At 49.7% G+C, this 26,554-nt stretch overlaps 12 protein-coding genes across 12 annotated transcripts; 5 read left to right on the forward strand and 7 right to left on the reverse strand.

Moving 5' to 3' along the window:
• Positions 1 to 589: 589 nt before the first annotated feature.
• Positions 590 to 2,850, reverse strand: K444DRAFT_574325 (MFS sugar transporter-like protein). The gene is made up of 5 exons (XM_024877432.1): positions 2,774 to 2,850; positions 2,488 to 2,701; positions 2,409 to 2,434; positions 1,964 to 2,347; positions 590 to 1,918 (listed from the first exon to the last, which is right to left on the reverse strand). The coding sequence occupies exons 2-5, from the start codon at positions 2,574 to 2,576 to the stop codon at positions 771 to 773; spliced, it is 1,647 nt and encodes a 548-aa protein (XP_024728569.1). The 5' UTR covers positions 2,577 to 2,701; positions 2,774 to 2,850; the 3' UTR covers positions 590 to 770.
• An 80-nt stretch (positions 2,851 to 2,930) lies between these two features.
• On the reverse strand, positions 2,931 to 4,666 carry K444DRAFT_669405 (uncharacterized protein). The gene is made up of 3 exons (XM_024887524.1): positions 4,408 to 4,666; positions 4,299 to 4,358; positions 2,931 to 4,251 (listed from the first exon to the last, which is right to left on the reverse strand). The coding sequence occupies exons 1-3, from the start codon at positions 4,444 to 4,446 to the stop codon at positions 3,034 to 3,036; spliced, it is 1,317 nt and encodes a 438-aa protein (XP_024728570.1). The 5' UTR covers positions 4,447 to 4,666; the 3' UTR covers positions 2,931 to 3,033.
• A 2,154-nt stretch (positions 4,667 to 6,820) lies between these two features.
• On the forward strand, positions 6,821 to 8,618 carry K444DRAFT_236459 (uncharacterized protein). The gene has a single exon (XM_024871278.1). The coding sequence runs from the start codon at positions 7,299 to 7,301 to the stop codon at positions 8,451 to 8,453; it is 1,155 nt and encodes a 384-aa protein (XP_024728571.1). The 5' UTR covers positions 6,821 to 7,298; the 3' UTR covers positions 8,454 to 8,618.
• A 1,157-nt stretch (positions 8,619 to 9,775) lies between these two features.
• K444DRAFT_544116 (uncharacterized protein) lies at positions 9,776 to 9,937 on the reverse strand (the record flags this gene model as incomplete). The annotated part of the gene is made up of 1 exon (XM_024876028.1): positions 9,776 to 9,937. A coding segment is annotated over one exon (162 nt), but the record flags the coding sequence as incomplete, so codon positions are not given.
• A 1,001-nt stretch (positions 9,938 to 10,938) lies between these two features.
• K444DRAFT_602095 (MFS monocarboxylate transporter) lies at positions 10,939 to 12,628 on the reverse strand (the record flags this gene model as incomplete). Its single annotated transcript, XM_024878712.1, has 2 exons — positions 10,939 to 11,652; positions 11,702 to 12,628. 2 exons carry the CDS (start codon positions 12,626 to 12,628, stop codon positions 11,143 to 11,145), a joined length of 1,437 nt encoding a protein of 478 aa, XP_024728573.1. The 3' UTR covers positions 10,939 to 11,142.
• Positions 12,629 to 13,179: 551 nt separating this feature from the next.
• Positions 13,180 to 14,210, reverse strand: K444DRAFT_602098 (uncharacterized protein). Its single transcript, XM_024878713.1, has 2 exons — positions 13,920 to 14,210; positions 13,180 to 13,870 (listed from the first exon to the last, which is right to left on the reverse strand). Exons 1-2 carry the CDS (start codon positions 14,037 to 14,039, stop codon positions 13,445 to 13,447), a joined length of 546 nt encoding a protein of 181 aa, XP_024728574.1. The 5' UTR covers positions 14,040 to 14,210; the 3' UTR covers positions 13,180 to 13,444.
• A 519-nt stretch (positions 14,211 to 14,729) lies between these two features.
• K444DRAFT_545071 (mitochondrial phosphate carrier protein-like protein) lies at positions 14,730 to 16,086 on the forward strand (the record flags this gene model as incomplete). The annotated part of the gene is made up of 4 exons (XM_024876107.1): positions 14,730 to 15,035; positions 15,128 to 15,760; positions 15,813 to 15,968; positions 16,018 to 16,086. The coding sequence occupies 4 exons, from the start codon at positions 14,730 to 14,732 to the stop codon at positions 16,084 to 16,086; spliced, it is 1,164 nt and encodes a 387-aa protein (XP_024728575.1).
• A 124-nt stretch (positions 16,087 to 16,210) lies between these two features.
• On the reverse strand, positions 16,211 to 17,155 carry K444DRAFT_620758 (uncharacterized protein). The gene is made up of 2 exons (XM_024881774.1): positions 17,073 to 17,155; positions 16,211 to 17,016 (listed from the first exon to the last, which is right to left on the reverse strand). Exon 2 carries the CDS (start codon positions 16,814 to 16,816, stop codon positions 16,535 to 16,537), a length of 282 nt encoding a protein of 93 aa, XP_024728576.1. The 5' UTR covers positions 16,817 to 17,016; positions 17,073 to 17,155; the 3' UTR covers positions 16,211 to 16,534.
• Positions 17,156 to 17,469: 314 nt separating this feature from the next.
• K444DRAFT_647695 (uncharacterized protein) lies at positions 17,470 to 17,973 on the forward strand (the record flags this gene model as incomplete). Its single annotated transcript, XM_024885368.1, has 3 exons — positions 17,470 to 17,512; positions 17,565 to 17,595; positions 17,655 to 17,973. The coding sequence occupies 3 exons, from the start codon at positions 17,470 to 17,472 to the stop codon at positions 17,971 to 17,973; spliced, it is 393 nt and encodes a 130-aa protein (XP_024728577.1).
• An 852-nt stretch (positions 17,974 to 18,825) lies between these two features.
• Positions 18,826 to 20,075, forward strand: K444DRAFT_636941 (uncharacterized protein; the record flags this gene model as incomplete). Its single annotated transcript, XM_024884060.1, has 4 exons — positions 18,826 to 19,147; positions 19,205 to 19,356; positions 19,405 to 19,656; positions 19,707 to 20,075. 4 exons carry the CDS (start codon positions 18,826 to 18,828, stop codon positions 20,073 to 20,075), a joined length of 1,095 nt encoding a protein of 364 aa, XP_024728578.1.
• A 1,136-nt stretch (positions 20,076 to 21,211) lies between these two features.
• K444DRAFT_636942 (uncharacterized protein) lies at positions 21,212 to 25,047 on the reverse strand (the record flags this gene model as incomplete). The annotated part of the gene is made up of 3 exons (XM_024884061.1): positions 21,212 to 22,726; positions 22,779 to 22,912; positions 22,965 to 25,047. The coding sequence occupies 3 exons, from the start codon at positions 25,045 to 25,047 to the stop codon at positions 21,212 to 21,214; spliced, it is 3,732 nt and encodes a 1,243-aa protein (XP_024728579.1).
• Positions 25,048 to 25,470: 423 nt separating this feature from the next.
• On the forward strand, positions 25,471 to 26,311 carry K444DRAFT_620762 (VMA21-like domain-containing protein). The gene is made up of 3 exons (XM_024881775.1): positions 25,471 to 25,664; positions 25,730 to 25,821; positions 25,873 to 26,311. The coding sequence occupies exons 1-3, from the start codon at positions 25,558 to 25,560 to the stop codon at positions 26,013 to 26,015; spliced, it is 342 nt and encodes a 113-aa protein (XP_024728580.1). The 5' UTR covers positions 25,471 to 25,557; the 3' UTR covers positions 26,016 to 26,311.
• Positions 26,312 to 26,554: the final 243 nt, after the last annotated feature.

Raw genomic sequence — 26,554 nt, forward strand, 5'->3', positions numbered from 1 at the left:
ACTGACACCAAAATCCCCGGACGATATTTTACCACAGATAAGACGTGTTTGTTGTCAAAGTCTTGATTGCTATCAACCCCATTCTCTCGTCTCAAATACCCAGATTTTGCTTTCTCCGTCGAGGGTAATGGGGTTGCTAATCTTCCACAAGAGCGCGAAGTGGGAGCACATTTGACCGACGCTGTTAATTCCTTAGCACCTGGGAACATTGTTGTGTGAATTTTTCCAAACTCCGCCTTAACATAAAAACCACGGTGCCTGAAGTGCGAGGGTCCTGAGAGCGTTGTTTGTCCCAGAGCCGGCAGCTTCGATAAAGGCCGTAATAGCGTCAACCGGCGTATTTTCCTTCAATGGGTGTATTCGTTGGAACTTGGTCAGAACTTGATTTTGTGCCATTGCTGGGATTGCATGGCGGTTCTTGTTAAGGATTTGTAAAGCTGATATTGGTATATTTATTACAGAATTTCAACCTTGTGAAACGGGGCAGATTTTGAAGCAGAGTGACGGGTTCAATGATGACTTCGAAGATCCGATCTTCTACAATACATAGAAAGTGGATTATCTAGACTTGAAGAGACAATTTTTGTGAGTGGTTTTAGTAGAGTCCCTATAATGAAAGCGAGTAAAGCGTATCATATCTATTCCAGCTATTCGAACGCCCGCCATCTCTATCCGAAATCTATCTATCATACACTTCAACAAGTTCCCTACAAAAACGCCCCGCCATGCCAGTGAAACCAAATCAAATTCATCGCCCATGCAACCTCTCTTCAACCATCCCGATATAGACTCCTCAACCTCCTGGTCGCAAAGGCTGCACCAATCGTACACATACTACCAATACACAAACAGACAGCAATAGCATTCGGGCCATCCGTCCCATGATGCTCACTCGGATCCGCATCATGGGCTAACTCTGGGCTCTTGCCCGGCTCCAGCAATGCAAAAACAACCATGCTGATAAAGGTCCCTATGAACTGTGGGATCGTGGTGTAGATATTTAGGATCCCGAAGTAGAGGCCGGAAAGTTCGCCCGTGGAGCTGTTATCCTCTTTTTCGGCTATAGCGCCCTGCTCGAGACGAGTAGGCGTTGTAGGTGTGATTGGGGAGGCGAGTTCGAGGGGCGAGGTGATGGAGAGGCGTCGGTAGGAGGAGGCGGGTGTACTGAGGCGGTTGACTTCCATCCCCATGAATGTGCTGGGCGCCCAAGAGGAAAGGGTAGAAGGAATGCCACAGAGTGCTATTAGGAAAGTTGCGGAGCGGAAGGAGTGTGCGAAGGGTGTGAGGATCATGGAGCTGCTGAAGAGGCAGTGGCCCCAGATCCAGGCAGTAAGAAGGTCGGGTCGGTATTTGTTGAATTTGGTGAGGACGGCTGCGATTGCCGCCGGCGGTCGTTTGGTGAAGTTTTCTCCATCTGGTGACCTAATAAGGATGGGAAGTATGGTTGCCCCAAAAAAGACGACGGAGGAGAAAACGACCAAGGCCAAGCTACCTATCCGTCCGATTTCTCCCAAGGCGTCTTTCGACTGCTTGACATCATGAGGAGCATCGTATCTGAAGTACATCTCTCCAACAAAAGTCGTGCTATAAAAATAAAACGGAAACCAGCCAATCCAGCTCCATAGTTGGATGTTGCAAATTGCCTGAATCCGAGGAGGAAGTGAGGTAGCTGTTTTGAAAATGTGCTGTATGATCTCGATAATCCCTTTATTCGGTGCATCTGCATCTCTCCCGGAGATCAGAACTCTCTCCGTCACAGCCCAGGACGTGACTCCACATGAAATTATCAGAGCAACAGCAGACACCAAAGTCAACTGTTTAAACTGCGTGTCGCCAAACGAAGGTCCGAAAATTTTCACGAGATCCATCGTACCAATAACGTATCCCGTCAAATGACCAATGGCAACCATTCTGCTTGCTTCAAACTGTCAGCTTCGTCTTCTCAATATGGGAACAAACTCACCCCAGGCACTCCCAGTCTGCTGTTTTGGAATAGGAAGTGTATCAACAATCAAACTCCTGCAGCAAGCCTGCACAGCATTGATAGCAAAATCGACCGCATAAATTGCAACCACAGCGAGCGCAACCGTGCAACTCCTCCTAAATTCGCCCTCTTCCACGAAGTGCCCCACAATCTCCTTTGCCCACCCAAGCGTTATTAAACAACCTGCTACCAGAACTGACCCAATGAGCATCACAGGTCTTCGTCTGCCATATTTTGATTTCGAACGATCAGCGAGGACCCCAATTATAGGTTGAACTATTAGACCGGAGAGGGGACCCGCGATCCAAACAAGTGAGGTGCGGGATTTTGTGAGGCCGAGGGCAAGCAGGTAGGGCGTGCAATCTGAAGCACACAATTAGCACATTTCCTCTCAAGGAAGCCAATCATTGATTAGAATACTTACAAGTCATCTCAATTCCCCAAGTAAATCTTTGCACGAAAAGTCAGCCTCGGCGCAACCCCAATTGAACAAGTATACTCACTGGATCCCAACTAACGAGAACGTCAACAGTGCCATCCGCATGCTCTCCGTCGAGCCCTTCACCGAGGGCTGCCCTGCCCAAGACGCCATCTCCGAAATCCTTTCTGCGCGGCTGCCCTTCTCACTTGGGGACTGGCGATACTTTATCTGTCCTCCTAACCCCTGTGCCTCATGACTGCGCGGTAGTCCCCATTCTCGGGTATTGTAGTTACAATCTGCCGCGTCATCGTCAGTGATCGCCATCAGAAACACCACGTTGAGAGGGAGAATGGATGAAATAGACTCACAGGCGGTTGAATGTCTTCATTGGAAATGTTAGGATTCGGAGGTTTGGAATGAGAGAGGCTTGCGGTAAGGGGCGTCGTGATTGGCTTGGCGTGCCTAAGCGCGAGGCTGAATACTGAGAGCCAGGGGTAAATCTTCTAATTATGGAAGGCCGTCACGAGATATTGGTCTCACGGCCATTGACAGAAGATTGCAACCAGAATCAATTTTCGCTTGGGTATCGAGTACAGTTATCATGCACAGCAATAGAATCAACGTTATGTCACAATTTCTCCATCTTCTGTTCGAGGTCCTTAACCCATCCCTCCACAACTTTCATATTCCCACTCATGACTGTCTCACCGTTCTTCATCGCTTCTTCGACTTTCTCGAGTCCTTCCCTCCATTTCTTGATGTCCGAGGCCATCTCTGCTTGCTTCTTTTCCGTCCTGTCTAAACTCTCACTGGCGGTTGCCGCATCCGCGTGAATCGCCCTTAGGGAACGAAGTCTGTCCAGTAAAGAAGGAAGAAGTGGCGCCAGACTTTCAATCGTAGAGAGAGTTCCGTATAAAGCGTTGATCTTTGCCACTTGCTCGGAATCTTCTCCCTCTTCTGAAGTGAAGTCACCGCCTGCTGCTCTCAAAACATCTTGAGCTGCCTTGGCTGCCTTCCGGGACTCTTCTAGTCTCTCTGCTTCTTGAGTGAGCGTCCGAACCCTTCGACTCATGCTGTCCAGAGATGAGGGTGTAGATTCGGAAATGACTGAGATTTGTCGCTGGAGAGTATCAAGAGTTGGCAAGATTGCCTTTGGTGTTGAACTTCCGTTCAAGGATGGTAGCTCCGCTGGACTTATCCCGAGAGCCTTCTCCAACAATGCCAATCGTCCATCGAAATCGGCTGCCTTTGCAAGAGCATGGCTTTGCTGGTAGGTCGGTGCGTATGTCACCGTATATGTAGCTGAATCTCCTGTCCCCTGTGAAGTTTGTGGTGGTCCGTTGGCTTTTATGCCGGTCCCAAGATCCTTTGCAAATTTCGCGCTGGCACTCGAAGTTGTCGCTCCTGAAGTAACAGATATCCCATCCAGCATCTTACTTAACGCGGTGACGTCTTGTCCGAGATCCTTGGCCGCATCCTCCCCGACAACGCCCTTCTTTTCGGCCTGCCTTCTCCCATATTCTTCCTTGACCTCTTCAATCTCCCGCTTTAATCTTGCAAGTTTCCGTTCCAAGCTTTCACCATCTTCCTCGTCACTGAAATCACCAAACTCCTCTGTACCATCTTCCCGCTTTCGCTGTCTTCGACTGGATGCTTTGTATGATTTCCGCTTGGCAGTAACACGGTCCGAGAAGTCTACATCCCGTGCGTCGATTTGTGCAGGTGAGAAATGGGAACGCGCTTCATCTGGTTGCAGACGGGAACGAGATATGCCTGGCGAGTCATCTTCATCGTCGTCGAAGTCTTTGTATGAGGAGGAAGTGGATTGAGAGTGTGCTCTGCCGGTCTAAAGTTTGTCAACTACAGCTCAAAGTTGGGGGCTCAAGGACGCACGGGAGCTGTAGAGTTGTCATCCGTCAATTCAGGAGTTTCGTAGATGTCCGGAGCAGAATCCTTTTCTCGAGTTAGCAGAGAATCTTCTACACTCAGCAAGGATACAGACCAGATCTGGCAATGCGGCATACTTCCTATTGAGCGCCATCTTCGAATATACAGGTTGAAGAAATATCGACGATGGTTTGAGTACCGTTCAGGGGAGACGCGGACAGGGACCGTTGGCGTTGGAGCTTGGACCTTTTTGAAGGTCCAAAATTATTGAAGGAACACGCAAATTACAAATCGAACATTGCCAATCATTGAATGTGAAAAGCCTCAAATCACGAATCACCTACTCGTACCTTCTCTACCTCCCGAGAGTTCTCGGCATCAAGAGCTTCAATTGTGCAGAGGGAATTTATGTCTCCCTGTCAATGCCCCACAAAATCGCTTAGAGCTTCTTAGTTTCAACGCGCCAGACGCGTCTGTGGCGCTCCTTCCAGATGAATCTCGTCCTTCAGAACGGCCAGCCTGGAAGGCGCGCAGGGCTATCAAGAAATATCGGTTCAAGTCTCCTGCAAAATTTCAATGCTTCAGCAAGTCAAAATCAAGCTGCAATGCGACCCAGGGCCGTTACCAAGGGGCAAACCGCTGGGGTGAAGACCGACGTTGTTGCGAGGAAAGAGGTAGAGGAAGAGCCGGATCATCTCCGACAACCGGAAAGCGAAGACGAATCCGACGAGGAATACAGGAAAAAGAGTAAGGAAGACATTCAGTCGATTGAGTTTCAGAGTGCAGCTGAGAAACCGGAAGAGCAGCAGGAAAAGGACATTGTTAATGCCAGAGGCGGGAAGACGGGAGCTGCTATTGCTAATGGAAATGCAAACGCGAATACGAGACCAAGGCGAGGAAAGTTTTCCCCTGCATCAAGTCAGTCGAGCCAAAGCCCCAAGAGAAAGAGTCAGGAAGACGGGAAAGAGCTCGGTGCTGATATGTTCGACGCGTACGGGAGGAAGAAAGGCAAGAAGATAAAAACAAATACGTATGGAGCCAAAAAAGCTTTCAGACCTCCTCCAATCAAATCTGGTTCGTCAGCCCTAGATTTGTTATCGTAGACTGATACTGACATTCGTTAGATACTGGCGAAGATTCTCCCAGAAAAGAATTCAAGAAGGGTCCCACAATTGTTGAAAGTCCCGTGAAGCCAGATGCTGCAGGTGGGAGAGGCTTCAGACACCGCAAACTGTCTCTTGAGGATAGTCCTGCCACGACGCCCAGCTCAGGAGCGAAATTCAGGCCTTCTGTTTTTATACAAACTCCGGACAAGGAAGAAAGTATACCACAACCGGTCTTCAAACAGTCAAGCGTTCACGCTGATAACTCTCTCCAAGAGTCCAACCAAGACAATTCACAACCCAGTCTTCCAGAGGAGTTGCAGGAGACGACTGTGGAGGAAGCATTCTTAGCCTCCCAACGGCCAGCATACAAGGCCTACAACTTCGATGATGATGGCTTGGTGGGGAAAGCTCAATCAATCCTACATACAGAAAACTCCCAACGGCCACCGACATCAGCACCTGTGTCTGATGAAGACGAAGACGATGACTTTCAAACAATGACACAAATGGCTAAGTGCCCAATGTGTAGCGAGTCCGTTGACCCAGCAGAGCTCAGAGCATATGGTCGCATGAACACACGAAAACAAGAGAAGTTCTGTCGATCGCATCGAAGGGCAACTGCTTTGAAGACTTGGGACGAGGAAGAATATCCAACAATCGATTGGGCGAAGCTAGATTCAAGAATCTCCAAACATCACCCATTCATCAAGGAATTGATCAATGGAGCTGATTCTTATTCTCGGAATCGTCTTGCTGAGACGGTCAACGCTGGAAAGAATCGATCCCTTCTGAAGTCGGACTTCAATCCAACGCCGGGGTATTATGGTACTCGTGGCCTCCGTGCAATCTCAGAAAACACGATGCGGAAATTTACGCCGCTGTTGAAAAGGAGGATGGTGGTTGATCGATTAATGGCTGCAAGAGGGTTCACTCCTTATGTCGAATATGTTGTTGTTCCTGAGGTTGCTGTAAAGTTGATTATGGACGACATGAAATGTGGGCCTGAAAGGGCAAGAGAGATCATGACTGAGAGCCTTGCAGTAGGGGAGCTATTGAGCGAAGAAGTCAGGGACATTGTTACAAGAAGGGGCAGTGAAGAGATTGAGGACTCTGATGAATGAGAATTGTTTGGCACTAAAGCATTTGGGTGGAGTTCATCGGAGTTGCATATTTGAGTCCGCTGCATGGAAATTATAGATATTGCTATAGAATTGATTTTGGACAAAGGCATATGAGCCGAGTAACTATGTATGTTGTTAGGATGCGGAGTCTAATCTCTGAGGACAAAGTCTGTCTCGAAATATTTCTCCCTCCTTGATTGGTAAAGGGGGGTTTAGCGCCTTTCTCAGCCTCGCTTACGATTGACGTCCAACACCGAGTAGATTCTGCAATCACAATATATAGAGTCTCCAAGCATCCACCTTTCCTTAAAACTTTATTCTACCAAGCACTATCAACCTCTCAATACCAGGCATTATCCTCCTGCCTTCATCTGCAAGTGGTAACGACTCTTTACCTTTAGGCAGCCTAGGCAACCGCCTTCCAAAATCTGCAAATCCCTGCCACCGATTTTTCTGATTTGGCTTCCTTCGTGCCTCATAAGACTTTAAGAGCGATTTCTTTCCATTCTGATTTCATTGTCGCTTGGTATTGGCTATCTTTAGAGTGTGGACAGCATCACGTGTGTTCTTGCCGAGAAGCTGCATGAGCATATCGAGTCATCCCCAGCCTCGTCTTTTCAGCAACATCAGAGATTCGAGGACTTAAACAAGAGAAATTCCCTTTCTATTTCTCCTCAAAGAACACAAGGGCCCAACGGAAAATTATTTTCGAATTGCAGGTGAAGAGATAATTGGTAAAGACAGCTACACAACAAGTCAACCCCACTACACCAAGCACTATGGCAGGCACCATGGATCGGCTCGAGAGACGTAATCAACTCACCAGACTGCGTGTTGAATCTCTGGAACGCGGGAATCTAGTCCTTCCGCCACATGAAAGATGGCCCACCGTCAAGAGTGTTCGTCGATACCAAGAGCGAAAATCTGGCTCTCCTTCGGCTAGCCAACCATCAGTGCCTCCTGCAGCATCTCAGTCTAACGACCAGAACGGCGGCGCAGGCTCGTCAAGTCCCAAGGGCAAGGCCAAGGACACCAAGACCGCTGCATCTAAGCACACCCCTTTCCCTTTCCCGATATCTTCAACCAAGAACAGTAAACCATTCCCGCAATTCTCCCGTTTTCCACCCGAGATCCGCATCCAGATCTGGGAACTCGCGCTGCTACTCCCAAGGTTCATCGAAGCGCAGTTCTGCACACAATTCTACCAGCCCTCATTCGTCAACTACGTCGATCGGCCTGTCTTAGTCTCTGTATGCCATGAAAGCAGAGCTATTGCACTTGCCTCAGCTCCAGATATCAAGTCTCTGAAAGCCTTGACTTTCAAACCCCATCCACTTTACCGAACTCGATTTCAGTTAGCACGCAACCACCCCAATCCGGACCTTGCTTCTCACAACAGCAGGGGTCCTGGCGCGGAGAGTCGTCGTCAGCAAGAGCCTAAGCCCAACAGAACCTTACACTTCAATCCAGAGCGTGACACCATTTTCTTCCGTTCTCTCGATTTTCCACAAAACGAGCTTAGTTCTTTCGTGCATCAAATCAACGGAATGAATACCATTCAAAATCTTGCCATTCCTCTGGAGCTGTGGAAAGGCATTCCTTCGAAGTTGCAGTGGCACGGCATTCTTTCGTCTATGCCAGAGTTGAAGACAGTGATGTTCATGGTTGGTTCAAAGGAGAAGTCTTGGAGAGGCATCCAGCAGAGCATTGAGCTGAGAGATGTGGAGCAGTGGTTCGTGGATGGGAGGAGTAGGGAAGTCCACCGAGGGAACGGCGGGACGATTGATGTCAAGGATGTGGAGCCGTATTTGAAACGCCTTCTTCCTTATACGTCTTATACGTATGTGGTTACTCGTACGGGGACACGGTCCAGGAGAGCTGTGAGGAGGGTGGTTCATATTAGGGTTGTGGCTTGGAAGAGAGAGCGGTCTTGAATTTATAGTTGGTTGTTTGCCTTTATGGCAGGGAGTTTACATTTATGGCAGGGAGTTTACATTTATGGCAGGGAGTCTACATTTATGGCAGGGAGTCTACATTTATGGCAGGGAGTCTACATTTATGGCAGGGAGTAGGGACTTACTGCAATGCGTTTGGTTTGTTAAGGACCAGAATCACAAGTCATCCCACTGCTATTCATCACTGCTGTTATATCCACCTTTCTATTCTTTCGGAGGAGTGCAAAGAAGAAGGCGACAGCTGCGTCAGAAGCTGTGTGGCAGAAATCAGGGCTATCACAGACGGAGAGAAAGCGAGAGCAGAATTACATGCGGAGGATAGAATGGCGGAGCTTCTTGCTCGAGTGGCGTATCCTGTTAAGTCTACAGCGTATACGAACATTTTACCGTCCAAGTGTCGAATATACGGGTCGTTTAATGAATGCGAAAGCACTGCAAATTATCGCCTTTAAGTGGGTGATCCATCTCCCCTCTCATCATACCGCTGATGTAAGAATATCCGATTATCTTGTGTCTATCACACCAACGGCCGAATAATAACGGCGTTTCGGAAAGCAGGGAGAAGACACAGCTTGTCTTCGTGCTTGGCCTGCAGATGTACCATTCCCAGATGCCCCATTTATGTCACAATTACCCTTCATTGTTCCAATTCTACAACTCCGTCAGTTTAGAAAAATACTCCCACCAGTGATACCCTGCTAATGTAGGTACTACTATCTTGATCGCCGAAGAGCTGCTTCTATTAGAGAGTTGAAAGCTTTTTGCGCAGTCGTTAGAGTCCGCCCACTGACAACGAAGTCTCCATTGCTTTTTAAAAATTGATCAACCGTGCCTTCCCGCAACGACGATGTGGCCGCCCCTGTCTCCTTGCCGTCACAAGCAAAAAGAGTTGCTAGAAGCATCCAGCGATGTGGAGAACTATCCGCCGTGGTGAGCAAACATGAATCAAGGGCCTTGAAGACTTCTTCGGAGGAGCGACATCGCGTGGTTCTGCCAACAGGATACCAACTCGATACACCGGTTACTAGTTCTTCCAATGGCATCTTCGCGGCCAGAGCATCCAATGTTGTGTTGGAGATAGCTACTGCTCTCATTGTATCATCCACTGCAGTATCGACTGGAAGTCGTTAATTTGGAGATGGGACGAGATTAGAGCCGTCGCTAGTCAAGCCAAAAAGCCCATAGATCTTGCCCCGGGGATTCGTAGCCTTCTGAAGAAGCGTCCGGTTCAAGATATCAAGAAGTTCTATCTCTTAGCCTTAACCAAAATACCTGCAAATATGTACTAGCTGAGCAACTACCTACACCTCAAGAGTGTCCCTAGCGTTGGGCAAGTAGCAGTCGATCGCCCTCTGTAAGATCTCCCACGAGAATGATCTTGATCCCGAAACGATATAAATGTCTGTAGCGAGAACAATCTCTTGTACAACCCAAGTTCTTCCCCAGTATAGCCGTTTAAACAGAGGTTCCAGATCATCCCCGCCATCGTCCCCGGCTTGGCGATGTTTTCCCCAAGGCCATCCCTTTCAGAAAGGCGACTGCAGCGAGAGTACTCTCGATCTCCTCACCCATCCACAATATCACGGACTTGGCCTTCGAATAAATATCTCTCATCTATAGAACTTGCCGATCTCTCTCCTCGATATCCTCTTGGCCGATACAGAGCGCGTCCATTCAGATGGACGTCCCGGGTCTCGTGCTCGGAGGCGACATGGTGCTTCTTCCAGGTTGGTAGTAACATTAACAATATGGCCGTTGACCAGAATCTCTTGTCTCGTTTGTATCGCCCCAGCAATACGAGAGAGTATTGTAGACTGTTCCGACCGCCATAGAGACATTCTCAAGGGGCTTTTAACCATATAATGTTTTTCTTTCGTAGGGTAATCAAGCGGATCTCCACCTTCTCGATATTCAATGGTTGGTATTTGAGAGCCCTGAATCTTGTGAGAGGGACGTGTTCTCTCCAGTACTCCACCAGCTTTGAGCAGCAGCCTTGTCCATCGAATTTGGTTTGGACTTGTAGCCTGATGGATTGCGAAGAAGCTGTGGTTCTTTTGGGATCCAAACACACTTGCGACTACCTTACGAATAAACTGCCAGAAGTTGTACCCAGCAGCTCTCCAGATTCAACCGCCAGCCTCGTGCTACGTATTTCACTGAATGTACAATCGATGTGATAGCTTGTGAGTGACGCTGTCGCCCGTCTGAAATGACGAACATGTGCAATTGCTTTTCGGTCGAGGTGAAAGGGTTGTCGAAAGTGAAGAGGCGATATCCAGATGAGGACAGAGAAAGTTGAACAGTGGGCGCTGCTGTAGCGGGCATTTTAGGAAGCTGCAGCCGACAAGCCTGGATAACGAGCCAGTGGTTGGGCAACAGAGCTGTCCAATCAGGCTTTGGACCTTCCTCTCCTTCACTTAGCCTTGCAGTATGGACTTCCAGCCCTTTGGCTCTTGGTCTTGACCGAAAGGATTGTAGAAAAATGTGATCAAATTGGAGTGTCTCATTCCACTGTGAATAGACTTTCCGTTGCTCTCAGAAGTGAAGCTATCCGACGCACCACAATGGGGGAACTTGCAATCATCTGGTTGAGAAGAGCCGCAGCTCAATCACGACTTTTAACGGTAATCGGAATACACCGTCTTGCTCTCTCAGAATTGTGCACTTGCTATACTCTCACCCGTATACCCCAACCACTCTTCAACACCCTCGCAGCCGTCAAAAACGCAACCCCAAGCGTCATAGCCCCCCCCGCAAACATCTGCGCATAAAGATACCTCCCCCCATCCAAGGTAATCAACGCACCAGCAAGCGGATTCCCAATCAGCACCGCAAACCCACAAATCGAGAACACCATTCCCATCCTGACACCCATCTTCGACAGATTTTCGGTCAAGCTCCCCAGGGAAGGAGGGAACATTCCCTGCGCAGCAGCCATGATGAAACCATAGAAGACATCGAAGACGACAACCTCAGTATGGTTACTGACTCCCGCCCAGCAGAAGAGGATCAGCCCTGAGACTAGACTCAGAGGAATCATGAGATTCAAGGGTCCGAATCTCGCTGCTACGATGGCGGGGATGACGCGCCCACAGATACCGACACCGTTGATTATAAGCAATAAAGACGAAGCGTCTTTCGACCCAATATGTATGATATCTCTTCCAAAAGATCCAAGCTGAAATTTCCTAATCAAAAATTGTCGAGGGAGAAAGTGGGAGACTTACATAGAAAACAGGAATCCACATCCCCACCATGCTAAAAAACATGCCCACCGAAAAACAAGCATAAACCGGCTCTCCAAACGCACTCCACTCAATCAACGGCGCCTTATTCCTCTTAATCCTCCTCGGCTTCAGCAGAAAATTCGCCGGTATCATGCTCCCCATAATCACGAACCCGCAGACTCTCATCGCCCAGCCATATCCCAATTTCGGCAGCAAAGACTGTAAGATTGCGGAGAAGATTAACCCGCCGAAGGAATTCCCAACTGCGCAGATTGCGAGCGCGAGACTTCGGCGTTTGGTGAAGTAGGTGCCGACGAGCGAGATGGCGGGGATGAAGATCAGGCCTCCGCCGACACCGATACATATACCGTGTGCGAGGAGAACCTGCCAGTATGTTTTTGCGAAACCGGCGGCGAAGAATCCGAGGAGTTGCAGGATGGTGCCGAGGAGGAGCGTTTGGTGGAAGTAGCCTGCGTCTGTGAGACGGCCGGAGAATGTCGAGATGAAGAGCACTAGGAAAGCCGAAAGGGAGCCGATCCAGGATACTGTTGAGGGGGGAAGATCAAAGCGGGAGACGTAGTAGGATTGTAGGACACCGTAAGCGTTGACAAACCCGAAGGTATTGAAACCCACCATGTGTGCCATTAGTGTTATGGTCCATGCTTGGAGACCCCCATCTGGAGGTGGGTTGGTGTCGATATCTGAGGACGAATTGGATTTCTGGGTTGCCCATTTCCAGAAAGATAGGGGAAAGTTTGTGGACTTGGCATGGCTATGATGACTCCGTTGGAGCTCGACAGCTGTTGTCTGGCTTTGTGACAAGGGGGTTGTGATGCCGCGGCCGGGTTCGCGCAAGGATTCCGAAGCGAACCCCTTTTCGGCGTCAGCCGAGGAGGGCTCTCCGCCGGGTATAGAGTCATTATGCATCTTGCACCTGGAAAGATAAAATATACATCAAAAGAAAGCAGCAATGGAGAGTAATAAGGTTGAAGCCTCATCCCACCCTTGGTGGGTTCCTGCAAGCCCAAAAAAATATCAACAGTGGGGCTAAATATGGAGCTTTTCTCTACTCAGCAGCTCAACTTGAGGTGAACTCGTAAAGATACAAGTTAGCCGGTCTGCGATTTCGGTTACACGTTACCCAGGTATCAGCTTTGTAACTGGGTAGAGACTGAGAGACATAACGCCAAAGCCGGGAAGCGGGTCGTAAGGCTCAGCGTTTTGTTGGTGATTGGTTGAGAAGCAAATGACGGCCAAGGTGTCCGGCAACAATGTGCCGAAGCGTGGTTTTCATATGGCGAGTTAGTCCTAATCGAAATCGAAGGATTGAGTGGGCTTGAGTCGTACTTACCTCCATAGATAATTGAGGTCCCGTATGAGTGTTTACTCTTAACAGAATGTTAGGAAAACGGTAGGAAGAACATACTTATGCTGATCAATAGAAGAAGACCGTATGAAAGATCGTTGAAGTCCATCATGGCACTTGCTCAAATGGCAGCTATTGAATCCAATGTCACCTTCGAGGTCGTACTTCTCCAACCTCTCCCCAGACGGAATATCTGGAAGAGTCGGGGTCTTATTCGTCGAACCAATTCATTGTGACCCGTATCCACGCAATGCTAAACATCTCCGTGGAATGTAATAAGCCATTCGTTTCCTCTAGCCCCGAAACTCCAGCAGTCAGTCCCTCCAAGAGATTGCTCTCTATTATCTCCTCACTTCCTTAGCCGCCCCATAACTGCCTCAAGCAGGTCTCTTTTGGGCGAATTCTACTAGATCTGTCCGCGTTGCAACGCCCAATACAAACCTCCTTCTCTCATCCGTAACAACCGCAAACTCCTGCTTGCCATTCTCCCCATTCTCACCACCATTGAAAAACAGCTCCAACTCCTCCAACGGCGTCTGCATCGTAATGACTTTATAAACCTTCCCCTTTCTCCTAAACTTGACCATAGCTTTCGATACCTCATCTGATTCCTGGACTTTGCCTGTGTCGAGGAGGATACGGAGGTGTGGGATGGAGAGGTAGCCAAGCAGGGCGCGGGTGTCGGAAGAGACGACGGTGAGGTGCGTGTAATCGCGTTCGAAGGCTGAGAGAAGGGCGTGGGAAATGGGATCTGTGGGGTAGCAGGAAAGAGCGGAGGGAGGGTCGAGATCTTCTACTGTTGCCTGCGTGGTTGTCAGTACTGAAGCAAGCGGTTGAGGCAGTGTGTCTTACTCCTCTGTATCGAGTAGCCAGTTTTGAGAGATGAGGGCTTGGGGCGGAGGCAATGTCTCCCATTCTGGACGCAACATCGCTGCTTCCTACTGGGATGGTGTTCGACATCGTTGTTGACATGATGGTTGATAGGTTTCACGAAATGTGGTTGTTCATGTTCAGGATGGCTCATTGCTGGAAATTTTGAGGCCTCAGGAATCACATGTGATTGGTGAGATTCACAAAGGTGATTACTGTGCCAGTAGTCTTCGACTCTTAGCCTTATGATCTTTCTCATTTTGACAATTCGATTCATATATTTCCTATCTCTTCTAAATATAGAATAGAATTGTACTTCCTATTCGAAGTCTATGCTCTCAAAACCTATCTTGCAAGGTTTCTTAGCGACAATACGTCACTCTTAGCGAGGTTGTCCAAGCTCAAGCTCTCCGCATCTTTGTTCGCTGCTTTATCAACGCCAACCTCCTCATCATCGAGAAGAGCTCCGCGCTGGTCGTGCCAATTGATCTTGCGTCTGCCTTTACCCTTCTTTGATTATCAGCGAGCGTTAATTCAGTCGTTCCATTGCCAACGACGACGAGCTGATCTTGAGCCTGCTCTGCTCGGGAATACGGACTTACTGTATGGTCTCCGTTTACCCACTCTTTCTGTGCCTCTCGACCTCAAGATTGAGGCTTTTTCGGTCAAGTTTGGCGTGCCTCGGCTGGAAACGATCCAATCTACTAGTTCTTCTTTGTGAAATCGCTGCAAGCTTCAATTATCTGCTACTGTTGTGTAGACTAACTGTCTTTGCTTCTAGAAACGTTCAAGATGCCTCTCCTCTTCCCCTCCCAAGACACTCTTCACAATGTCTTCCACCCCTCTGTCCCATTCGGACGCCGCGAAGCTCCTGCTCCTCTTGCAGCCCCCAAACGAACCCCCCTTCAAGCTCGTGCTGAGCTCTTCCCCACCTGGTCTGTGGTTGATGATGCAAAGAAGAAGGCCGAAGCTTTGAGCGCCGAGGCTACAAAAGAGTTTGAGAAGGCCAGCGCAAAGGCCCAAGCTAAGGCTGGGCACATTGAATTATATTCTGCCAAGTACTATGCAGCTTGTACTTTTGGAGGTCTGCTTGCCTGCGTAAGTGCTACCCGAATCCTTATCATGGCTCCGATGCGAATCATGCCTCTGCTATGCCTCTGCTACTATGACCAAATTCTAATATTTCTAAGGGTCTCACACATACTGCTGTCACCCCTCTCGATTTGGTCAAATGCCGTCGTCAAGTCGACTCAAAAATGTACACTGGCAACTTCCAAGCCTGGGGAAAGATTGGCCGTGCTGAGGGATTCCGCGGCATTTATACCGGTTGGGGCCCAACCTTCTTCGGATACTCAGCCCAAGGCGCCTTCAAATACGGAGGTTACGAGTTCTTTAAGAAATACTATGGCGATCTTGCAGGACCCGAGAACGCCCTCAAATACAAGACCTGGCTTTATCTAACTGCCAGTGCCTCTGCCGAATTTATTGCCGATATTGCTCTGTGCCCCTTCGAAGCCGTCAAAGTCCGGATGCAAACTACAATCCCTCCTTTTGCAAAAGGTACCTTTGACGGAATCAGCACGATCACAGCCAAGGAAGGCTTTGGTGGACTTTACAAGGGATTGTATCCTCTTTGGGGGCGTCAAATTCCTTACACTATGATGAAGTTCGCCTCTTTCGAGACGATCGTGGAAATGATCTATGACCGTCTTCCTGGTCAAAAGTCGGATTATGGAAAGGGTGCCCAGACTGCTGTTTCGTTCACAGGTGGTTATCTTGCTGGTATTCTCTGCGCTATTGTCTCTCACCCTGCTGATGTGATGGTGAGTCTGAAGGGCAAAATTGCGGCAGGGGTATAATGCTAACATGGAATAGGTCTCCAAACTCAACGCCAACCGCGCGCCTGGTGAGGCTTTCGGAGCTGCCATGGGACGGATCTACAAGGACATTGGATTTAGTGGTCTCTGGAATGGTCTCCCCGTCAGAATTGTCATGATCGGAACATTGACTGGACTCCAATGGATGATTTACGTGAGTGAAACTCCTCCTTGATGATGAATTCTTTCTGACCATACTTCAGGATTACTTCAAGATCTTCATGGGTCTTCCTACCACTGGAGGAGCACCGCCGAAAGCAGAAAAGGCCTAGATTTTTAGATCTAGAAAGGTGAGCGAAAGACACGGCTTAGGAACAGTTGCATAACGGGCAGTCTCCTCTCTGGTCCCCAATTTTGTAAACGATACTGCGAAGGAATGCAAATGAATTAAATTACCACGTGATCCAGCCCCTGAGCCCCTATTTCGGTTCGGGTCTTCAAAAAGGATAACTTTCATAACGATCCTTGCGTCGGACCGTATGTAAACAAACGCATCCTATTCTGCCTCGAGGCTGCACCCCTCGCTTCGTCCCGGCTAAGGCTTTTCCACGCCGTTGGGTTGGATGGAGTTTTGCCACGACCTTATAATATACTAGCTTATGCTTATATTAAAAATCTAACTGAAGGTCTTTAAGGAGCTTAAGTAGCCAATTACAAGTCGTTAACACCCTAGCCCCCAATCGAGACCCGGGGGGAGTCGTTTTTACATTTCCCCCTTCTTTAGGTAAGTTGGTTGGCCAGGTCACCGCGGGGAAGTGAAACCAGCCCAGCCCAGCCCAGCCCAGGCCCAGCCTCATCGAGCTGATGGAGTGGAATGTGGAGCACAGTGTGGAATGAGAGGAAGCGAGTGGAGCCAGCTAGCGGAGCCGAGAGATAAGGAGTTGGACGTGTTATCTCGGGCAATGATATGGCTGCAAGCCTGCAAGCCTGCAAGGCAAGACCAGGCAAGGCAGGCAAGGCAAGGGCAAGGCAAGACCCGACGCAGCAAATCACACGCCACATCTCACCTCATCTCATACCCGCGTTGTGCGTTTGGGTGCGTTTCGAGAGCGCCCGGAGAAGCTGGAGCGCTCTTCATTTGTTGCCGTACCTGAGGGACGGTCGTCACCGACGAATCCCAGGATTGCGTCATAGCCTCGAAAATCTTCTGCCCTCGTCTGGCCTGCAACTCAATTGCGACGATCCTGGCAGAGTGCGGGTCCCTGCAGTCTCGCCAGTCAGTCAGTCTCGCCGCTCAGTCTCACCATCATCATCATACTTCGTACACTTCTCGCCTTGCTTGCTTTTTCTGCCTACACTTCCGGATACTTTTTAGTCACCCCCAACTGCCAGCAGGTACGTGCCCCCGAATCTGAGCCAGCCGGACCAATCCGGCTAAGGGAGCCGCCAAGAATCAGTAGCCTGGGCAGGCGCCGATTACGCTGCTCGAAAGAGGTAGCCAAGCCTCCCTGGCTCTGCCTGACCTGCTGGCACCATTCCTTTTAATATCTCATGATCAGTCGTGCTTGGTCGCCCCCAACCCTTTCCACGTACTTATCTGCCAGTCTTTGATCGCTTTTTCTGCAGTGCTTGAGCTGAGAGTCGATATCCAGACATCGAGACCCCACCAAGAAGAGGATCTACCGTCGAAAGTTAAATACCTCAATTGAGCAAAGATGAGCGCCCGGAACAGCACAGATGTCAGCCACGGCCGTGGAGGTGAGCGGTTTTCTCCAGAAAATCCATTGAGCTGAGTCTGATATATTGACAGGCGCTGGAAACATTGGTGCTGATGCCACTCCGTATGTCTTCCCAACACCTCGCCCCTCCTCCTTCTTGGCTCAAAACTGACGCCCCGTAGCTATGGAGATGGAGAAATCGTCCGCGAGGGAATTGCTGGAGATCACCTTGATGGAGCATTCAGCACCGGGCGAGGAGGCGCTGCCAATATCGGCTCTCCCGGAGTGAAGGCCACGGAACGCAAAGACGAGATGGCCATTCCCGAGGTAGCGCTGCGACCCAGCACGGAGGGCGAGAACTTCCACGTCGGACGAGGAGGTGAGGGAAATGTCCATGTTGCGGAGAAGACTACCACGAAGCATCCTGAGGGGTTGGCCGACAAGTTGAAGAATAAGCTGTTCAGGAAGAAGGTTGCGAAGGAGGAGAAGACCGCTGCATAGAGGGGCTATGATGGTGGGGATGGCTGAGGACCGCTGGGGGTAAGGATTGGGCAATGATGGGAGTTGGGGAGGATTTCTTGATACCACTTTTTTCGACTGCGCTTTGCTCTTGGATGCAGCAAATCTAGCATACCCAAAAGCGTTGAATAATAGAACACATACCCCATGCGGCTTATACCTTCTTGCAGGCTCGTGCCTGAGAGTTCTTATCCGGAGTCCGAACGGCCGAGAGTGCGATATCGGGTCCGAAGCTGCAGTCTCTGTGTTGAAATTCTGTGAATATGAATGAATGTACACTCTGGTAAGATAGCCAAAGGCGATATACTCAAGGGTTATTAATAGGGCTGACATGTTGCCCAATATCAACGCAGGATATTGTTGTGAGGATGAGGATGGGAAACTTTGGCAGAAATGCAACCCGGAACAGGGATTAAACATAGCGTCTTTCGCGGTTGTGAGTCGTGACGCGACATCACTTCTCGTGCAAACTTTCAATAGACGCCCCTCCACCCGAATCGCCAGCGGCCCTTCCTTTGCATCGCCCTCACAACCGGACTTGTCTGGTCGCGACTTCCTCTCCCACCGGGTCTTAGGGTCTTGTCTGATAACGCGCGCTGTGCTTCCGCGTCTCGCAGCGAACGCCGCTCCTTCCACCTTTGCGACGCATCGATCAACAACCGATCAAGAGCTTCTTCGCCCCCCAGTCTCACTCGCACGCACCTTGCACCTCACATCTCACGCTCGAGCTGTTGGAACCCCCCCCTTGCAGATAGCGCGCTGCACTGGTCTGCGTGCTCCCATCCGCCTATGACTACATCTGCATCATCACCCAGGAGCAACCTACTCGCGACCATGGCCCCCAAACACGGGCTCGCCAGCTTCAAGAGCGAAGAAGAGCAGCTGGCAAAGCGCGCAAAGAGCTCCGCGACGCCTGCTTCGCGCTCTGCTACCCCTGCGGATCCAGGCGCCAAGGTCCCCTTCGAGGTTAAGTATCCGGATATGGATGACAGCAAGGACCGGCCTGACGAGGAGGAGGAATTGGTTGCGCATGCTGAGTGGCAGGTCAGCCCATTCGAGGCGAAGGGTGCGTTGATGGAGGGAGAGCTGGATCAGCATTTTACGGTTGTGCCACATCATGAGTGGGAGACGATGAAGAAGTACAATAACTTTATCAGTGAGTGGATAGACTGGCTCGACAACTGATCGAATTCGGGCTAATCGGGAGCTGCAGTCCAAGGGGAAGTCTACAAGAACAACCAATTTGTTTTTGTCCGGGGCGAGAATACACCAAAGGATAAGGATACCGAAGGGCAACCGAAGGACTTTTGGGTTGCGCGGATATTGCAAGTGCGGGCAAAGAATGCTCAGCATGTGTATGCTCTGGTAAGACTGCACTTACATTTTTTGAGATAAAAGATGTTGACTGTCTAGATTGCTTGGATGTACTGGCCCGAAGAGCTTCCACCGCCTGGTACTAAGAGCAAAGATATGGAAAGTAAGGAATCTGGAAAGAGAACATACCACGGTGGACATGAGTTGATTGCTTCAAATTACATGGAGGTCTTGGACGTCCTTTCGTTTGCAGGAAAGGCAGACGTATTTCATTGGCTTGAGGAGGACGACAATCTGAACCACAAGCTTTACTGGCGCCAAACCTTTAATCGACAAACTCAGGCCCTATCCGTAAGTTCTAACTTACCCCAGATATGCACCTGAGCTAAACTATGGAACAGAAATTACGGGAGCACTGCATCTGCGGAGGTTACTTTAACCCCGAAAAGACGATGTTCATCTGTGACAACACAGCGTGCAAAGTCTGGCTTCATAGGGAGTGCCTAGTCGAAGATATCCTCTCAAAGACATACAGTCGGTTGGTCGAAGGAGATAACGGCTCACCAGATACGAAGACAAACGGAATCGCGCGAACGAACGGGAAGAAGGGCAAAGGAAAACCCCGGTTCAAGGGCATGTTCGAAGCCCGAATCAAGGACGATGGAGACGAGGCGCCGAAAGCCATTATTAAAGATCTTCGACCAAGCGCAGACCCAAAGACGTGGGAGGAGGCTATCAAGTGCCCGAAATGCTCGACCGAGCTTCAATGAGCGAGCCCTCCCGCGACACGACACCCGCCAGTATCATTGGCAACATACGTTTTCGACGGCATTCATCCGTCCGCCTTCAACATTCCGCTGTACATCCTTCAGACCGCCTCCAAGCCCAACTTCTCTTTCCCAAGAAACCAAGACTTCACAAATACGATAGCGATATCTTAATGCCTGCCCGCAGGCTTTCCGTCTCCCTATTCTGATCCGTATTCGACATTTGCTTTTTATTGCTTTTCTTGCTCGCTTGTACGCAGTCAATAGTCAGGACGTCTCGGTTCAGCCACGGCGTTAGGAAGGGTCACTGCTTTGATTTTCGTATCTTATCTTCTTGAACTCGAATACTCGGCCAAATCAGCCTTCTCAGCACTTTGCTTCTTCCAGCTCATAATAATGCACTTGCTTCTCTGCTTTTGTGTTAAGCCTACGTTAAGATCAAAGAGTTTGAATCACAGGGACGAGCGCAGAAGCGATTGCTTGGTTGGATGAGTGGCTGGCTGGCTGGTTGGTTTGGGATGCCCAGCTGAATTGTGGTTGTGGTTGTGGTTGTGGTTGGAGTATTCTGTGTATATGTACATAGTCTTATGGAGAGACGTGAGAGGATGAGCATGAGAATAGTTGATGCAGGTGGATGGAGAAGTGGTGAGAGTGAAGGAGGTGGTGGTTAGTAGGTAGGTAGTTGAGTTATGAGGTTATGGTGAATGAAAGAAAGTAGAAAAATGGTTTGTGGTTCATACTCCTTTGTGAGTTTCATCATGAAGAAACGAGCGAGGCGCAAGAGCGGGATTCGGCAGTGCTCAAGAAAGGAGGTGGAAACGGAACCAAAATTCGAATCTGGATAAAACGGGAAGAGCTGGGACGTCGAGATTTGAAGTCAACCGAGCGAAAGAAGACAGCCAGTATGTTCAATCTTTTCATTCCTTTCCTCATCTCCTTTATCTACGCCATCTCAAAGGTTCTATCCATTCTACTACAAGATCTAGCATCTCTCAGGGGCTGGCTGCACGAGACCGACTCGTCTCCTCGCAGCATAATATTCTTTCTCAGTCACTTTCAACTCTCTTTCATCACCCCACCCATTAACTCCACGTACGCCACAACACCACCCAGCCAGCATGAGAAAGGTTAGTGAAGGCTCAGACGAGCATCTCATCTCCCTCCTCATCAAGCACCACCAGCTCCGGCCCCTTCTTCCCCTCTTTCTCCTCCCTCGCCTCAGATTGGCTTCCCCCACGCGTCAGCATGTCAAGAATGCTGCTCTTCTTGCGCTGTGGCAGCTTTCGCTCTGGGCTCTTGACCTCTTCCTTCAGCCCAACTTTCTCTTCCTTCACACTATCCTTCGAGTTCCCAGACTTCACACGCTCTTTCGCGTCCTCAGCCCTAGCCTCATCATCAGACGAGCTCATCCCCGTTCCCTCAAGCAACATCTTCGCTACCGCCTTCTCACCTGCTTCCTCGGCCTTCCCCCCATCCTCGGAATCACCCGCCACACGCCCATCAAGCAACAGTTTACTCTGCCCCAAGGCAAAGATCTGCTCTTCGACCGTGCCCTTAGTGACTAGCCGAACGACTTCCACATCTCGGGTTTGGCCAACGCGATGTGCGCGATTCTCGGCTTGACGATCATCTTGAGGGTTGAAGCTGCCGTCGAAGATAATGACTTTGTTGGCGTACATCAAATTGATACCCGTACCGCCCGCCTTGGTAGTGAGCAGGAAGGCAGTGATCGATTCATCGTCTCGGAAGGTATCGATGAGGGATTGCCGTTCGTCGATTTTGGTGCTACCGTCGATGCGAGTGAAGTGGATGAGGGAGGTGTTCAAAACCGATTCGAGGATATCGAGTACGAGTGCGAATTGGGAGAAGATTAGGACCCGGTCGCCGTTCGCTTTGTAGGTGTTTACCAGCTTTACCATTGACTCGACTTTGCCCGAGTCCATCCAGGCTCGGTCGGGAATATCAAAGGAACGGATGCACGGATAATCAAGGCACCATTGGTGAAGCCAGAAGTCGGATGCATTTCTCATCTCCTCGATTAGGTAGTGACGTTTGTTAGAGGCCGGAAAGTTAACAGGGTCTTTCTTGCGAAGGATATCTGCCATTTTCTCAATCTTCTCGTCGGTGAAGTGTCGGCGGAAGAGAAGTGGGTGAATCGCTGCCTTGCGGAGCTGCATCAAGGGGTTATTCTCATCGGTCTTAGGAATCTTCCCACCCTCGACTCGAATACGAGCTCGCTCCCTGGCCTGATCGAGATGACCATCGTAGATTCCTTTTTGGGATGGATGTAGAGAGCAGTACTCGACCCTACAGACCTTTGGAGGTAGATGCTTCAGAACCTGTGCCTTCTTTCTTCGCAAAACGAAAGGAGTGAGCATAGACCGCGCTCGTTGAATTCTCTGGGCAGAGAGGAGGGCAGCGTGGTCCGCATCCAGAGTGGTAACTTTTGCCTTGAAAATGAAATTTAAATCCGTCTCTACTTCCTTGAAAACACTAGGAAGGATAAATGCTAGAAGCGCTGCTAGCTCTTGAAGATTGTTTTGCAGAGGTGTGCCGGTGAGAAGGAGTCTGAAAAGAGCGGGGATCTTGATCAAGCCTTGGTACCTCTGGGAGTTGACGTTCTTCAACATATGTCCTTCGTCATAAACGCAGACCTGTTTCTGATCAGCACAATTCCAAAGTACAGCAATCGCAAGCAGCACTTACATCAGGCTTTAGTCTTCTCATGAACTTGTTATCTTCCTTCTTCGCCGCCATATCATACGTAGTAATAACGACGTTGATTTGGTCCGAATGCTCCAGAATACGCTCAGCCATTCCTGGCCGGGCACTTTGAGCACCTGCATGTCACACATTAGCCACTGGTCAACAATTCATACTCTTCCTACATACCGTGATATGGTTCAACCACCAAATCCGGAGAAAACTTCTGAAACTCTCGAAACCAATTCTCCAATGTTGAGCCAGGGCAAACTACCAAATGAGGACCGGTGTGTCCAATCTCAACCAAGTGAGTCAGGAAGGAGATGACCTGGCAAGTCTTTCCCAAACCCATCTCGTCAGCCAGGATACAGCTTAATCCGTGTCGGTACATCAAAGCCAACCAATTCAGTCCGACAATCTGGTAGTCTTTGAGTACGGCAGATTCAGCCATCAGCTCCGGCTTCTTCAAAAATTGAGCATTTCTCTTCTTCGTGCTGACCTTGACCTCGTCATCACTGTTGTGAGATGCAGCTCCACTGCTGGGAGAGCCAATCCCAGAATCACGTTGGGATAGATCACTGTCGTCCTCCAGCGAGGTCATCTCCAATTCCCCATCCTTCTGGGCACCAAAGACATCAAATCCCCACTTTGCCATCTCCTCACCTAAAGGCTTGCCTAGCTCTCCACATCTCTTAACAAGGGTGTCGATACCTTCATATCCCTTGAGCATTTTCTCCACAGCCTCTACAATTCTATCGCCGACGGGCGCTCTTGCGCTCTTCTTTCCACTTTTGGTTGGCTTCGTGTTTTCAACAGCTCTCGCTACAGCCAGGTTTCTGAAGGGTCGAGCAGCAACCATTGCTTCAGCAGTAGCTTTGGTAGTATTAGTGAGCTCTACCAGATCATCCACCTTGCAGGTATTCAAGAACTTCAACACACGGCCTTCAAGTTCAGGATCTTCCTCAGTTTCTGATGCAACACCAGAGTCTGAGTCGTAGGACTCGTACTTGGGAGGTGACTGAGGTTTCAGCGGTGACGATATGGCGGGGATTGCAGGCGATGAAGGATTTCGACGTCCTTTGACGAGTCTCTTCCTTGGTTTAGGTGGTGGTGGCGTTGCATTAGCTGGCTTTCTCGGTGGAAGGGCTTGGGTTGAAGAGTATTTGCTTGCGATCGATTGTGCGGGTCCGTCGAGGGTGCGCTTCATCTGAGGCTCAGGCTTCTTTGCTGGCTGAGGACTCTCGATCTCGTCATCCGAAATAACGACTGGATCGGGGTCTTTACTGCAAAGAAGCGATACCGCCTCCTCCCAATTGTAATGACTTTGAATCAGAGCATTTCTCGCGGTAAGGATCGTCGTCATAGGTAGTATCTTTCGGATGTTCACAATATTGTCACGGATATTTGATTCAGGTATATCGTCCAGAGAGATATCTTGGATTGGCTGAGCTCTTTCTGGTCTCATCTGGGTCGGCTTCTTGGCGCCTCCGCTCGAGGTTGATGAAGGACGTGGTTTGGTGAAGACCTTCCCTTGATCGGGGCCCTTATATGCAGCGTTCGAAACAACGTTCTGGAATCTGGCATTGCCGTTGACTGCGGTAGGGGACTGTCCGCTGGCCGAATTGAAAGAACTCTGAGGGCTTTTGATGAACGACGTTGGCTTGATATTTGCACGCTCCTGAGCTTCATCATCAGACGAGCTTCCCCCTTGAAACTTCGGTCCATCGTCTTCGTCGTCAGAGGTGAGGTTAATAACTTTTGTGGCTTGTGGAGACGACTTTTTGACAATGCCATGCGGAGGTCTGTATGCTGTACCAGCTGGTGCCATAGCCAAAGCCAAGGGTCTCTTGGATGGAGCAACACCATTCTGCACTGGCCTGGGACCAGCATTGCTACCAACACTTGGACCGATCTTCACATAGTCGCAGCCCCTGACTGGTGTCGTCCCAGTGAATGGCGAAGAAGCTGGAACCTGTACGACAGAGGCGGGTGAGGGAGTAGCTGGCGCTGGCGGGCTTGATGGAGGTGCCGCAGATCGATCAATGATTTGCGTAGGTTGCGTCTCGTAGGTGTTGCCAGGCGTATCAGGGACATATTCCTTCAAGAGTTCATCACCGTCGTCATTGTCAGAGTTGTATACCCCGGTGTTGCTAGCAGAGTTGCTCTTCGAGTTGTAGCCAGAAGCAGTCCTTTGTCTCTTGACAGCAGGAGAGTCGCTAGGAGAGTCGGGGACCAGAGACATGACCTTTGCACCGCTGGCATTGAAAGCCATGGTGGCGATCGTGAACGTTGTTGTGTCGGGTCGCTGACGAGGAGGGATTCGTGGCAGTGGTGACGGAGTCAGGTAAGGAAATTCGAGAGAGCCGTGTGCGGTTCACTTTGGAGAAGTATTCGCAAAGATCGACCGTCCGTTTCCGTTACCAAATCCTTCTTCCCTGGCTTTGAGTACGCCACTGCCTTCGCACAGCATCGAAATAGAGATCCTCCTTTCCGAAACGTGATCCCTTAAAAGAAAAGCCAAGTTCGTCGTCCCTCAAGTCCTGCCCTTTTGTTCGAGAGGAGGAAGCTTGTTGGACAGTTGGGTTGTGGTGACAATGGTTCCAAAAATTCACGCTAGTGAATCCCATCCACTTGACGCGATTTCTTTCGCCCCTGCACTTCGCGTTCGACGAACACGAAGTCAGCCGCCCTCACAGCCCGATCCAACCACACCTCTCACCCTACCTTCACCTCTTGCTCGCAAAACACACAATCGTTATTAAGGTGGAGGGCCAAAGTCAGGATGACTACGAGGAGAATCGTGTCCGAGAAAACGGTGCTAGAGAGAGATGATAAGGATTTCGCGCCAAAGGCAGGCGAGAAGAGCAATATCACTCCGGCAGTACCTGCGTGAGCCTCCTCGCCCTTCCCTGCCCTAGTCACATGAGACAACTGACTGAAGTTTGGATGCGAAGACATGTGATATACAAGCTCTTAGGGTTTACATTTGCAATGATCGTAGCTCCTATAGGCACTTATTTCCTCTCTGTGGACACGATTTTTGGAGGTTGGTGTTGACTTTTACTGAAATTTCAGGGATATGACTGATGATCGATAGGCAACACAACCTGGGCTGGTGCAAGTGCGGCGATTATGGCGAATGTGGTCTTATTTGGCTTTATTATTGTGGCATTCCAAGAGGATCAAAGTGATGCACTGGAAGCAGAATGGAAGGAGAAGGAGTCGAAGAAAACCACGTAGTCATGTGATTATACCCGTTGCACAGCATGTTCGGAGTTCGGTCTGTAAGGGTCTGGGAGAGCAGTCCCCTTCTTGTCAATTTCCCTAGATTTGGCATCGCCACGGCATATCCTACGGATGGATAGGTAGTTTTGGGGCACTATTACAACGTCCTGCAGGCTGAAAAGAAGGGGCACGAGGTGTACGCTACTCCTCTATTTGTTCTATATATACTAGACATTGTGGAGGCTAGTGTATTGCTTGCCTGGGGTCGGCGTACCCAAACCTGCATCAATTGAGATACCTCATATCCTCCGCTAACTACTATAGAGGGTAGTGCGGCATTGTAGAGTGTGGGCTGCGGGCACTCTTGCGTACGGTGGCTGGGGGACATCTCTATGGCTCCGGTTTAGGGTAGACTGCGGAGCTTTTGTCAGTTGTAACTACCAAGCGTGTACCTCTCTTAAAAAATACAAAAACAACGATTACCGCAGTGTAAGGGTCTGGGAAGTCTGATACGGGATTCAAATTGGTAATTGAGACGATGGGAGGCCATCGAA

Source organism: Hyaloscypha bicolor (genome assembly GCF_002865645.1).
Source record: "Hyaloscypha bicolor E unplaced genomic scaffold K444scaffold_182, whole genome shotgun sequence".
Classification (NCBI taxonomy): Eukaryota; Fungi; Ascomycota; class Leotiomycetes; order Helotiales; family Hyaloscyphaceae; genus Hyaloscypha; species Hyaloscypha bicolor.

What these genes read in the sequence shown, in the direction of transcription:
- K444DRAFT_236459 (XM_024871278.1), top strand. Translation starts at nt 7,299, where the DNA reads ATGGCAGGCACCATGGATCGGCTCGAGAGACGTAATCAACTCACCAGA.
- K444DRAFT_620758 (XM_024881774.1), bottom strand. Translation starts at nt 16,816, where the DNA reads ATGTGGCGTGTGATTTGCTGCGTCGGGTCTTGCCTTGCCCTTGCCTTG.
- K444DRAFT_574325 (XM_024877432.1), bottom strand. Translation starts at nt 2,576, where the DNA reads ATGGCGTCTTGGGCAGGGCAGCCCTCGGTGAAGGGCTCGACGGAGAGC. An exon ending in TTGGGGAATTGAGATGACTT is followed by an intron (nt 2,348 to 2,408) that starts GTAAGTATTCTA and finishes TGTGTGCTTCAG; the next exon opens with ATTGCACGCCCTACCTGCTT. An exon ending in GCAGACTGGGAGTGCCTGGG is followed by an intron (nt 1,919 to 1,963) that starts GTGAGTTTGTTC and finishes GACAGTTTGAAG; the next exon opens with CAAGCAGAATGGTTGCCATT.
- K444DRAFT_602098 (XM_024878713.1), bottom strand. Translation starts at nt 14,039, where the DNA reads ATGTCAACAACGATGTCGAACACCATCCCAGTAGGAAGCAGCGATGTT. An exon ending in TGGCTACTCGATACAGAGGA is followed by an intron (nt 13,871 to 13,919) that starts GTAAGACACACT and finishes ACAACCACGCAG; the next exon opens with GCAACAGTAGAAGATCTCGA.
- K444DRAFT_620762 (XM_024881775.1), top strand. Translation starts at nt 25,558, where the DNA reads ATGACTACGAGGAGAATCGTGTCCGAGAAAACGGTGCTAGAGAGAGAT. An exon ending in ATCACTCCGGCAGTACCTGC is followed by an intron (nt 25,665 to 25,729) that starts GTGAGCCTCCTC and finishes TTGGATGCGAAG; the next exon opens with ACATGTGATATACAAGCTCT. An exon ending in TGTGGACACGATTTTTGGAG is followed by an intron (nt 25,822 to 25,872) that starts GTTGGTGTTGAC and finishes GATGATCGATAG; the next exon opens with GCAACACAACCTGGGCTGGT.
- K444DRAFT_669405 (XM_024887524.1), bottom strand. Translation starts at nt 4,446, where the DNA reads ATGGCGCTCAATAGGAAGTATGCCGCATTGCCAGATCTG. An exon ending in ATGCCGCATTGCCAGATCTG is followed by an intron (nt 4,359 to 4,407) that starts GTCTGTATCCTT and finishes ACTCGAGAAAAG; the next exon opens with GATTCTGCTCCGGACATCTA. An exon ending in ATGACAACTCTACAGCTCCC is followed by an intron (nt 4,252 to 4,298) that starts GTGCGTCCTTGA and finishes GACAAACTTTAG; the next exon opens with ACCGGCAGAGCACACTCTCA.